The 13,069-nt window shown below is 37.1% G+C and overlaps 1 protein-coding gene across 1 annotated transcript in view; it reads left to right on the top strand.

The window, feature by feature from the left end:
- The window catches only part of VPS8 (VPS8 subunit of CORVET complex), a 275,358-nt gene that overhangs the window by 158,510 nt on the left and 103,779 nt on the right, over nt 1–13,069 (top strand). The window contains 1 exon segment of the mRNA XM_037839097.1: nt 6,920–7,009. Coding sequence (XP_037695025.1) covers nt 6,920–7,009 — 90 coding nt within the window.

The raw sequence follows: 13,069 nt of genomic DNA, 5'->3' as shown, positions 1-13,069 counted from the left end.
AAGTTAAGCAGTTATCTTAGGTTAGTTGTCTTTTTCTTACTCCCTTGTTATGGTCTCTTTGAAATGTTCTTTTATTGTATGTTTGTTTTCTTTTTAACTTTTTTTTCATACAGTTGATTTAAAAAAGAAGGGAAAGTTAAAAAAAAAAAAAAAAAACAAGGAAAAAAAAAAGATGTAGTGCCCCCTTGAGGAGCCTGTGGAGAATGCAGGGGTATTCACCTACCCCTCCTCCATGGTTGCTAACATGACCACAGACATAGGGGACTGGTGGTTTGATGGGTTGGGCCCTCTACCACAGGTTTTACCCTTGGGAAGACGGTTGCTGCAAAGGAGAGGCTAGGCCTCCCTATGGTTGTGCCTAGGAGCCTCCTTCCGAATGCCTCTTTGTTGCTCAGATGTGGCCCTGTCTCTCTAGCTAAGCCAACTTGAAAGGTGAAATCACTGCCCTCCCCCCTACGTGGGATCAGACACCCAGGGGAGTGAATCTCCCTGGCAACGTGGAATATGACTCCCGGGGAGGAATGTAGACCTGGCATCGTGGGACGGAGAACATCTTCTTGACCAAAAGGGGGATGTGAAAGGAAATGAAATAAGCTTCAGTGGCAGAGAGAATCCAAAAGGAGCCAAGAGGTCACTCTGGTGGGCACTCTTACGCACACTTTAGACAACCCTTTTTAGGTTCTAAAGAATTGGGGTAGCTGGTGGTGGATACCTGAAACTATCAAACTACAACCCAGAACCCATGAATCTCGAAGACAGTTGTATAAAAATGTAGCTTATGAGGGGTGACAAGGGGATTGGGAAAGCCATAAGGACCACACTCCACTTTGTCTAGTTTATGGATGGATGAGTAGAAAAATAGGGGAAGGAAACAAACAGACAAAGGTACCCAGTGTTCTTTTTTACTTCAATTGCTCTTTTTCACTCTAATTATTATTCTTGTTATTCTTGTGTGTGTGCTAATGAAGGTGTCAGGGATTGATTTAGGTGATGAATGTACAACTATGTAATGGTACTGTGAACAATCGAAAGTACTATTTGTTTTGTATGACTGCGTGGTATATGAATATATCTCAATAAAATGAAGATTAAAAAAAAATAATAAATAAATAAATAAATAAATAAAAATAATATGTTTGATACCTGAATGAAGAAGCTAATATACATGTGATGAGCATGTGAACAGACTGCATTCTAAAAGAGGACCCAAAAATCACTCCTCAGTACATAACATACTACTTACCTCAGAAACCAACAGAGCTAGAAATTTTGTTGATATCTGTTCTGTTTTATGGGTCACTGATTATTGGAAAAGAAAAGTGTAAGGAAAGATGTTATGGTAATCCTAGTTTTGGAAATAACACTTATATCTCCAAAATTTCTCTTGTTCTTCTCGTAGCAGGGATAGGGTGATTGGATAACTTCTGGTTATGGGTTTAGAGATGTAGTGAAAGATATGATTCAATGTGTTTTAAAATTTTTTATACATATGATTTTAAGAAAGAATGAGCGCTTTGAGAAAACATTGCATGTGAATACGTTGTTCTAGTTCCTGTAGGTCATAAAGTTTAGAAGGATCAGATATGTGAACAGCGTTTTGTGTGAAAAGTGGTAGTCATAAATGTGGTCTGAAGTAATTTCCACACTTTCGTCTGTAGAATTGAGTACATGGATATATTTTGGTTGAAGAACTATTCTGAGGTTTGTCTTTTTTTCCTTTAATCATTTTATATTCTTTTTCCTTTCATCAACCACTTTAAGTCTCCCTAATTACATTATGGCTCATTCTTCATTTCATCTCATCTACATTATGCAGTGGTTTGAGCACATGGGCTCCAGATATTCATAAATGAAGCTGTGTGACTGCATAATGTGAAATGTGATGAATTAATCAATGAGCAAACAAATTACTCAGCAGAAAACTCATGCTGGAGAAGCAAGAATTCTTTTGCCCACTGTACAACAATTATTTCTGCTGACTCTTTTTCCCACATCTGCACATTTTTTTCACCTTGAACTTTTCAATATCTCTTAAGTGCACTATTACAGTTATATAGACCTTTTGTTAAAACTTCCATGCCTTCAGAAATATAAATGTAATCAAGATTAAATACGTAGGGGAAAAGTCATCATAATAAAGTTTTCTGGCAAAATGTACCGTATAGATAAGTAGTTCTTAATACTTCTGCAGTTATAATCCTCTTTTTTTAATGTAATTTTATTGAAATATATTCACATACCATACAGTCATCCAAAGTGTACAAGTTGTTCCCAGTTTCGTCATATAGTTGTGCATTCAACACCACAATCAATTTTTGAACATTTTCATCACTCTGAAAAATAAAAAATGAAAATAAGAATAAAAATAAAAGTAAAAGAGAACACTCAAAGCATTCTATACCCCTCCTCCCCCCATTTACTTTTTTTAAATTGAAATATACTCACGTACCATACAATCATCCAAAGTGTAAAACTATTGTTCACAGTATCGTCATATAGTTGTACGTTCATCAGTAAACTTGAGAAAAAGATTTGGACCTGTTCCTCATAATGTTGTACATGTACATGTGCATAGACATGTAATTTTGCTCACAATTTCAGGAATCCATACACCCATTCTTAGATGGGGCCTCTGGATTCCAGGTAAAGAAACTCTGGTTTAGATGGTTTTTCCATTTTGGACAAAATGTTTTTCATTAGATTTTTTTTTTTACAGTTTTAATTTTTAAACATAAAAAAAGTCCATTAAAGTGCATAAAACAAATAGTCTAATAAAAAGTTAAAAAGCAATCACCCCAGGCCCAGTCAAGAAATAGAATATTTCTAGTAGCCTAGACTTTTCCCATGTACCCTTTCCTTATCACAGTCCCCTGCCTTCTTTCAGATATACCATTATCCTAATTTTTATGATAATTTCTTGCCAGTCTTTGTACCATTACTGCACATGGAAGCATCCATAAAAACATATTTTTTTATTTTGCCTATTTCTGAACTTTATATAAATGAAGTTATATTCTGTATTTTTTGTCTGTTGATGTTTGCACATTTTGTTGTATGTAGCTGTGTTTCATTTTTCTTGTATAGAATTTCATTTTCTAGGTATATCATAGTTCATCCATTCTACTGTTGATGGACATTTCAGTTGTGTCTAGTTTGGGTCTATTAAAAATAGTCCATCCATGATGATGCTTACAGATGCATCTGGAGCCCAGCTGCATGCATTTCTCCAGGGCAGTGATTCTTAGTTTGGTTCCCAGACCAGCTTTGCAGCGTGTTCTGGTTTGCTAAAGCTGCCGGGATGCAAAATACTAGAAATGGATTGGCTTTTATAAAGAGGATTTATTAGGTTGCAGATTTACAGTTCTAAGGCCATAAAAGTGTCCAAACTAAGGCATCAGTCAACCAAAGGATACCTTCACTGAGGACAGGCCGATGGTGTCTGGAACACCTCTATCAGCCGGGACGGCATGCGGCTGTAGAGTGCTGGTCCTTTGCTCTCGGGTTCTGGTTTAAAAATGGTTTTCTCCAAAATGTCTCTGGGCTTCTGTCTCACTTAGCTTCTCTCTCTCATCCTTGCTTGTTTCTCCCAGGCATTTCTCTCTAAGCATGTGGGAGTCCTCTCTTAGTTTCTCTGGAGCACACTCTGAACTTCTCATCCTTAGCTTTTCTCTCTCATCCTTGCTTGTTTCTCCCAGGGCATTTCTCTCTAAGCATGTGGGAGTCCTCTTTTAGTTTCTCTGGAGCACACTCTGAACTTTATCTCTTATCTTAGTATCACCAGTGTCTCCTGTCTTCATCTCCAAGCATCTTCCCGTCTGCATCTCCAAGTGTTTGGGTCTGTGTCGGCCCCTGAGCTCTCTTAAGGACTCCAGTAAACTAATCAAGACCCATCTTGGATGGGTGGGGGTCTTACCTCCATGGAAATGATCCAATCAAAAGGTCTCACCCACAGTTGGTTGGTTGCATCTCCCTGGAAACAACCTAATCAAAAGATCCGACCCATAATAAGTCTGCACCAGAGATTGGATTAAAGAACTTTCCTGGGGTACATAACAGTCTTTCCTGGGATACATAACAGTTTCAAACCAGCATATAGCATCAGCTGAGAACTTAATAGAAATAAAAAGTTTTAGTCTCTACCTCAGACCTACTGAATCAGAAACTCTGAGAGTAGGGCCTAGTAATATGGGCCCAAGTGATTCTGATGCATGCTAATATTTGATAATCTCTCCTCCGGGGTGTACAATTAAATGCTAGTCATTTGGGATGAATATCCTAAACTTCACTAGATGCCAGCATTGTATGATGGCTCCCATGGGCTCCATGTCCTTGTCAGACTTTTTCATTTTGCTTATCTAGTGGGTATATAATGATATCTCATTATGTTTTAAATTTGTGTTTCTTTAATTATTAAAGGAATTGACAGTCTTTTCATATGTTTATTGGCCATTTAAATTTCCTCCTTTGTGATGTGCCTGTTCAAGTCTCTGCCCAGCCTTTTATTTGAATGTCCCTGGTACTTATTGATTTATAGGGATTCTTTATGTATCCTGGATGTTAGACTTTTTCACTGATATATGTTGCAAATGTCTTCTCCCATTCTGTGGCTTTTACATTCAATTTTTTTTATGATTCTTTTAAAGAAAAGTTGTTTTTTTTTTTTTTCCCCAAGTAAAGTGATTGATTCCTCCCCACCGCTCCATACAGTTACAGAGATATCCTGCTTTATTATTGTCTAGAAGCTTTCTTGTTTTGTTTTCATTTTTAGACCTTAGGTCTACCTGAAAGCAATTTTTGTATATGATGTGAGGTAGGGTCCAATTAAATTTTTTTATATGAATGCCCAATTTATTTAAAAAGGTTGCCTTTCCCCATTGCTGAACAGTGCTACTTTTGTCATACGTGTAAGAACTGTGTTTGTTTGGTCTGTTTTTCTGGACCTTCTTCTGTTTCATTGGTCTGTTTGTCTCTGCTTCACTACCATACTTTTAAAAATATTGTAGCTTTATATTAAATCTTGATATCTTTAAGAGGATTGTGGCTATTCCTGACCTTTTGCATTCCCAGATACATTTTAGAATCAGCTTGTAGGTCCACCAAAAAATCTTGTGTTTCTGATAGATATTGCATTGGATCTATCAATCCATTTTGAAGATAATTGGCATCTTTACGATATTGAGTCTTCCAGTCAGTGACTACTTAGTATATCCCTGTATTTGAAAACTTTCTTTGTGGTTTTATCATTTGCTATGTAGAGGTTTTCAATACTATGTTAAATTATTGTCACAACTAATATTTTTGATGCTATTGTAAATGGTAGTTTTAAAAATTTCATTTCCAACATAAGTATATTACTATAAGGATTTTTATGTAGGTTCCCTTCTGTTTTCAGATTGCCAAGTTTTCTCATAAGTAAATTTTAAATTTTATCACTTTTTCTCCTTTTCCTGTTTTTATGGTAAATTTTGATTGAATTTCTTATATTAAATGAACCTTGAATTCTGCAGATAAATGGAACTTTGTCCTAATGTATTATCCTTTTTATATATTGTTAGATTTAATTTGCTAATATTTTATTTAGGGTGTTTGTATCGGTGTTCATGGTTAAGATTTACCTGTAATTTTCTTTTCTTATGTTATCCTTTTGGGTTTTAGTAACAATATTTTGCTGACCTCATAAAATAAGCTGAAAATATACCTTATCTATTCTCTAGGAGAGATTATTTATTGTTGTAATTGTTTCTTCCTTAAATGGTTCCTAGATCTTACCAGTAAAGCTATTTGGACCTGAAGTTTTCTGTATAGAAAAATCTTTGACACTCATTCAATATCTTTAATAGTTAAAAATCAATTCTGGTTTTTAATTTCTTCTTCAGTTGGCTTAGTAAATTATATTTTTCTAGGAATTTATCAATTTTATCCAAATTTGCAAATTCTTGGCATAAATTAATTCATATAGTCTCTTATCTTTATAATGTCTGCAGATCTATAGTAGTATCTGTTCTTATTTGTGATATTGGTTAGTTGTGCATTCGCTCTTTTGAGATGTATTACATAAAGTACAAATATAGTTGTGTCAGTTAATTAATATTAACCTCTAAATATTACCTAGCACAATCATTAAATTATTCATATATCATAAATATTGCAATTGCAATAACTTGTCTAAGTTTTATTTGATAATATGCAATGTCAATATATATTCAATCTGTGCATTTTAGCCATATAACATGGTGGTGTTTGCTCATTGTGTTCATATTGAGAAGGTACTGTTGGAAAGGTAGGATAGTAAGTCACGGAAACCAAGTGAGAAGGCAGTTTCAAGAAGAAAATTATAGCCAGTAGTGTCAAGGAAAGTTCAAGGAAAGGAAAGATTACAAGTTGTAGATTTGACAGAAATAAGTTTTATTCACAGGGGTTAACAGTAGTCAACATTTTAGTCTCTCATAAGACTAATGACTTTAAGTTGATTTCTTAAGACACTTCCAGTTTCTAAATCTACCAGGCAGTAGAAGTAAACTCTTAGGATTCCTAGCCAGAGAAATTTCAACTACACTCTTTTTTTCATTAACTTGAAGAAAGTTATTAGTTTAAGCTTAAGGGCAAAATTCATTGACAGGGAATTTGGGAAGCTTTTGTTCCCAAAATGGCCTAAGTCCTGAGTTTTAGTGCTTTCAGTTTCTAAAAATTTTGAATTAACTTTTTTTTTTAAATCAAGACCTGGTTTTTTACTTGGCACATTTCTAATTGTGCTCATGTGCAATGTGTCCTTTAAATTGAGGCCCTAAATCAAAGTTTCCTGAAATGCAGTGTAAGAGCTTGTGATGATAGTGAAGTAGATAACCATACCTCACATCCATGGGTATTCAATTTTAGATGTAATATTAAAAAATGATTTTTTCTTTTTCTTTAACTCTAGGAACTTGTGTCCTTGAAACCCTGTAAAGCTGCAGAGCTGGTTGCTACCCATTTTTCTGGACAGATTGAGACAGTCATTAAAAAGCTTGAGGTAAATATTATAAAAACATATTAGGAAAAAAACATCTAGTAGAGAGACAAGTATTAAGTCCTCACCTAGGAACTTTTTATCATAGTAATTTCTTCAGTTGATTGTTGCCATTTAATAGCAGTTTCTACACGTTGTGTATGTGTATGGAGGAAGGGGGCCATGTGTAGGAATTTGAGAGTAGTTTGTGATGATCTTTGAGCCTGGAAATGAGGAGTTCATCTTTGTGCATTACAAATATTAATGTCAAAGAAACATTTTTGGAATTATATCCTGAACTTGTAGAAATCACAACTCACAGAAGATCCTCTTTTTCTCCAATTTTCTTTTTTTTTTTTTTAAATATTCATTTTATTGAGATATATTCACATACCACACAGTCATACAAAACAAATCGTACATTTGGTTGTCAAATGCTTTTTCAGCATCTATTGAGATGATCATTTGATTTTTCCCTTTTGATTTGTTGATGTGTTGTAATACATTGATTGATTTTCTTATGTTGAACCATCCTTGCATGCCTGGGATGAACCCCACTTGGTCATGGTGTATGATTTTTTTAATGTGTCTTTGGATTCGATTTGCAAGTATTTTGTTGAGGATTTTTGCATCTATATTCATGAGGGAGATTGATCGGTAGTTTTCCTTTTTTGTAACATCTTTGCCTAGTTTTGGTATTAGATTGATGTTAGCTTCATAAAATGAGTTAGGTAGTGTTCCATTTTCTTCAATGTTTTGAAAGAGTTTAAGTAAGATTAGTGTCAATTCTTTTTGGAAAGTTTGGTAGAATTCTCCTGTGAAGCCATCTGGCCCTGGGCATTTATTTGTGGGAAGATTTTTGATGACTGATTGGATCTCTTTGCTTGTGATTGGTTGGTTGAGGTCTTCTGTCTCTTCTCTGGTCAGTCTAGGTTGTTCATATGTTTCCAGGAAATTGTCCATTTCGTCTACATTATCCAGTTTGTTGCCATACAGTTGTTCATAATATCCTCTTATAATTTTTTTTATTTCCTCGGGATCTGCAGTAATGTCCCCTTTCTCATTCATTATTTTGTTTATATGGGTCTTTTCTCTTTATGATTTTGTCAGTCTAGTTAGGGGCTTGTCAATCTTGTTGATCTTCTCAAAGAACCAACTTTTGGTGTTATTTATCTTCTCTTTTGTTTTTTTGTTCTCTATGTCATTTATTTCTGCTTTAATCCTTGTTATTTCTTTTCTTCTACTTGGTTTAGGATTGGTTTGCTGTTCATTTTCTAGCTTCTTCAGTTGATCCATTAGTTCTTTGATTTTGGTTCTTTCTTCCTTTTTAACATACATGTTTAGTGCTATAAATTTCCCCCTCTGTACCGCTTTTGCTGCATCCCATAGGTTTTGGTATGTTGTGTTCTCATTTTCATTCGTCTCTCTATATTTAGCAATTTCTCTTGCTATTTCTTTTTTAACCCACTGATTGTTTAGGAGTGTGTTGTTTAACCTCCAGGTATTTGTGAATTTTCTAAGTCTCTGATGGTTATTGACTTCTAATTGTATTCCATTGTGGTCAGAGAATGTGCTTTGAATAATTTCAATCTTTTTAAATTTATTGAGCCTTGTTTTATGTCTCAGCATATGAGCTATTCTGGAGAAAGTTCCGTGAGCACTAGAGAAGTATGTGTATCCTGGTGATTTGGGATGTAATGTTCCATATATGTCTGTTAAATCCAATTCATTTATCAGATTGTTTAGGTTTTCAATTTCCTTATTGGTCTTCTGTCTGGTTGATCTATCTATAGGAGAGAGTGATGTGTTGAAGTCTCCCACAATTATTGTGGAAACATCAATTGCTTCCTTTAGTTTTGCCAGTGTTTCTCTCATGTATTTTGTGGCACCTTGATTGGTGCATAAACATTTATGATTGTTGTTTCTTCTTGTTGAATTGCCCCTTTTATTAGTATGTAGTGACCTTCTTTGTCTCTCAGAACTTCCCTGCATTTAAAGTCTATTTTACCTGAGATTAATATTGCTACACCTGCTTTCTTTTGACTGTAGCTGGCATGAAATATTTTTTTCCATCCTTTCACTTTTAATTTCTTTGTGTCCCTGTGTCTAAGATGAGTCTCTTGTATGCAGCATATTGATGGTTCATTTTTTTTTTGATCCATTCTGCGAATCTTTATCTTCTAATTGGTGAGTTTAATCCATTTACATTCAACGTTATGACCGTGAAGGCATTTCTTGAATCAGCCATCTTATCCTTTGGTTTATGTTTGTTGTATATATTTTTCCCTCTCTCTATTAATATCCTTTAATGTACCATAGCGAATCTCTTTAGTACTGAACGTTTCTCCATGTCTCTCTTTCCTTTCTTTGTTTCTCTGTCTGTAGGGCTCCCTTTAGTATCTCCAGTAGTGCAGGTCTCTTGTTAGCAAATTCTCTCAGCATTTGTTTGTCTGTGAAAAATTTAAGCTCTCCCTCAAATTCGAAGGAGAGCTTTGCTGGATAAAGTATTCTTGGTTGGAAATGTTTCTCACTCAGAATTTTAAATATGTCGTGCCACTGCCTTCTTGCCTCCATGGTGGCTGCTGAGTAGTCACTACTTAGTCTTACACTGTTTCCTTTGTATGTGGTGAATTTCTTTTCTCTTGCTGCTTTCAGAACTTGCTTCTTCTCTTCAGTATTTGACAGTGTTATCAGAATATGTCTCGGAGTGGGTTTATTTGGATTTCTTCTATTTGGAGTTCGCTGGACATTTATGATTTGTGTATTTATGGTGTTTAGAAGATTTAGGAAGTTTTCCCCAACAGTTTCTTTGAATACTCTTCCTAGACGTTTACCCTTTTCTTCCCCTTCTGGAATACCAATGAGTCTTATATTCGGACATTTTATATTATCTATCATATCCCTGAGGTCCATTTCAATTTTTTCGATTTTTCTCCCCATTCTTTCTTTTGTGCTTTCATTTTCCGTTCTGTCATCTTCCAGGTCACTGATTCATTGCTCAGCTTCCTCTAGTCTTGTATTGTGAGTATCCAGAATCTTTTTAATTTTGTCAACAGTTTCTTTGATTTCCATAAGATCATCTATTTTTTTATTTAGTTTTGCAGTGTCTTCTTTATGCTCTTCTAGGGTTTTCTTGATGTCCTTTTTATCCTGTTCCATGCTCTTCTTGATGTCCTTTATATCCTGTGCCATGGTCTCGTTGTTCATCTTTAATTCTTTGATTAGTTGCTCTAGGTACTAAGTCTCTTCTGATATTTTGATTTGGGTGCTTGGGCTTGGGTTATCCATATCATCTGGTTTTTTCATATGCTTTAAATTTTTCTGTTGTTTTTGGCCTCTTGGCATTTGCTTAACTTGATAGGATTCGTAGACCAATTGAAATCCTTGTCTCTAATTTGTCAGATCTACAGCTTCATGAAGTACACTTTCTCTAACTAAACAGCAGGTGGCATCCATGAGCCACATGTTCTCCTCAAGCCAGTTCTCCCCTGCTTTGCCTCTGTGGTGAGTTGGGAAGTAAGTCTTGTGGGGTCCAATTGGTGTACCAAGCTTGCGTGTGTAGTTGGTGTTGCTCACCCTGTATAAGGGGCATGTGTCTGGGCGGTCAGGGAGGGGGGCGGCTCTAACTATCAAATCTCCCTGGTGTTCCTGGAGTTTTAAAGCTGCTGCAATAGTCTAATCCTTCAGTTCAGTCCTGCCACAGTTTGTCTCTGCCACTGACCCACAAGTCCTTGGTATTGGCGTATGGCCCCTGAGACTTGCGAGTGGGTCCCTCTTCCAGGCCTTGTACCCCCTGGTCCTCTGTTGAGGGATGACTGTGCTATGTCACAGGTGAGTGCCGTCCCCCCAGAGCAGTTCTGAGCTGCCGGTCTGTGTAGGGAGGCTCCCAGTCTGCTGAAATGATGTCTGAATAGGGCTTGTTAATTCACACTGCTCCGCCTTCCCAACTCTGGGACAACCAGCTGAAGGTGCAGGGAAGGCTAGTGTCCACACCCAATTTTGTGGTGTATGTGTGTTATTGGAAGCACTTCCATCACACTGGGTTGTCTGGGGCAGCTCTGGGCTATGGGGCTGGTGACAGGCAGGAGTGTTTCCTGTCCACCAGGATCATGGCTGTGAGCGAACGCCCCCCTTTTCTTCAGAAGTTGTGGTGTTCAGTGAATTTTTTCAGCCACTGGATTATTGCCTTTTGTCTCAGAGCTCTCCTAGTTCTGCTGTTGTCTTGATCTGCCCAAATTGCAAGTCTTTCAGGCTTTCTGTATTGGGCTTCTTAGAGTAATTGTTTCAGAAAAAGAAAAAAAGATAAAAAAAAGAAAAAAAAAGGGCCCTGCTGTCAGATCTAATGGGTTATTGAAATGCTGAGAGACAAAGCAATTAGGGCTATTAGGGAAAGATCCAGGGGGCAGAGAGATCAGTTTTTCTTTGGGATTTGCAAATGAGCCTCAGGGCCTGAGCTCTGCCCTTCCCCTTTCTATGTTCACGAGAACTCCAAAAAGCCTTTGCTTTTATTTTGGAGTTTTTCTTGCTGTTTTTTGCTATGCCTATCTCCTCTCTGCTGGGCTGGCTGCTCTCAGATTCTCTGGTGTCTGGTCTCAGTCTATCTATGGTTGGAGTTTGGATCAGTAGAATGAGTTTCCGGTAAGGGCTGCCACTGCAGTTCTCCCTTCTCCTTCCCGGAGCTGACAGCCCCTCCTCCCACGGGACTGAGCCTGGCATGGAGGGGCGCGGGTCCCCTGGCTGCAAAAACAGATTTCACTGATCTCAGCAGTTCCACATTTTCAGGAGTGCTGTATGAAGTATGCCCAAAGTGAGATTGCTCTGCGGTGTCCAGTCCACACAGTTCCTGGCTTTCCGCCTACTTCCCTGGAGGAGTAACTAAAACATACACCTCACCAATCCGCCATCATGCCCCCTCTCTCCAATTTTCTTTTGCAATAGGAATTAGAAACCTCTTTGAGTTTCATTTTATTCATTCACACCTGTTGCCACCCTCAAACTGAGTTAATGCTGACTATTTAGAACTTTTCTTGGAAACTCTTAACTAGAACACAGCTATTTTAATGCTGAATGTTGAGAAGCTCAGTTTGAAATGCTCTTTAATGGCTCCTGCATTCCACTTATCACTACCATGGCAGTGCTAGTGGTGAGTTTTGCTCACTGCTGCAATGGCCACAGTTGATAGAGGTAGGAAATAGGACAGTGACAGGGACATGAAGCACAATCCAGAGTCCTCAAGTGGCTATGATGGTGGTAGGGAATGAGTATGCAGGATGGAAAGCAGAGCAGTGAGTGAAAGGCAACTGGCATAAGACAAAGGTATGGAATTCATTTAAACTCTTATTGTGACTGCACTTGGTATCACCATGTTCTAGGCCTGGGAGTATAAGTAAGAATACAACCTTTCCTTGAATTTATCATGTGGAATAGAGAAGCCTTAAGTGAAGTGTGCTGTTAGAAGAGCTACACTAGATATTTAAAAAAATGCTGTAGAAACAAGAGGAAAGAGTGATTAGCTGTGTGAGATAGATAAGAATTTCCGCAGATATTGAACTGAGCCTTTTAAGAATTGGTCTCCATTTTCCAGGCAGAGAATGGGAAGGGCCTTCCAGATAAAGGGCTCTGGATATGTAAAGACTTGAAGGCATGAAGCAGCACACATATTCAATGAATGTTTAGATCTGTGTGGAGCCTAATGTGGTAGGGTGATGATGGAAGTGGCATTAGATTAAGCTATAGAAGGTTTGTCAGAGGGAAGGGGTTAAAGTACAGAGACTGGAAAATATAGCTTGGGATTTGATATTGAAGAACCTTACATGTGATGCTAGGAAATTTATACTGTATCTTTTAGGTACTGGAGAATACTAAAGTTTTTTAAAGAAAGGAATGACATCATTAGAATTATTTATAGAAAATTAACTCTGGATGGCAGTCTGGTGAATGGGCTGGCAAGGAGAGCAAATGGAGAAGAGAGACCAGTTAGAAAGCAAAATCTCTAGGCAAAAGGTAGTGAAGACAGGACTAAATCAGTGGCAATAGAGAGGACGGATTCAAGATATATTTGTGAATAAAATAAATAGGGCTTGA

This window comes from Choloepus didactylus, chromosome 1 (assembly GCF_015220235.1).
Source record: "Choloepus didactylus isolate mChoDid1 chromosome 1, mChoDid1.pri, whole genome shotgun sequence".
Lineage (NCBI taxonomy): Eukaryota > Metazoa > Chordata > Mammalia > Pilosa > Megalonychidae > Choloepus > Choloepus didactylus.
The sequence above is the reverse complement of the archived record's forward strand: the minus strand, read 5'-3'. Positions and strand labels throughout refer to the sequence as shown.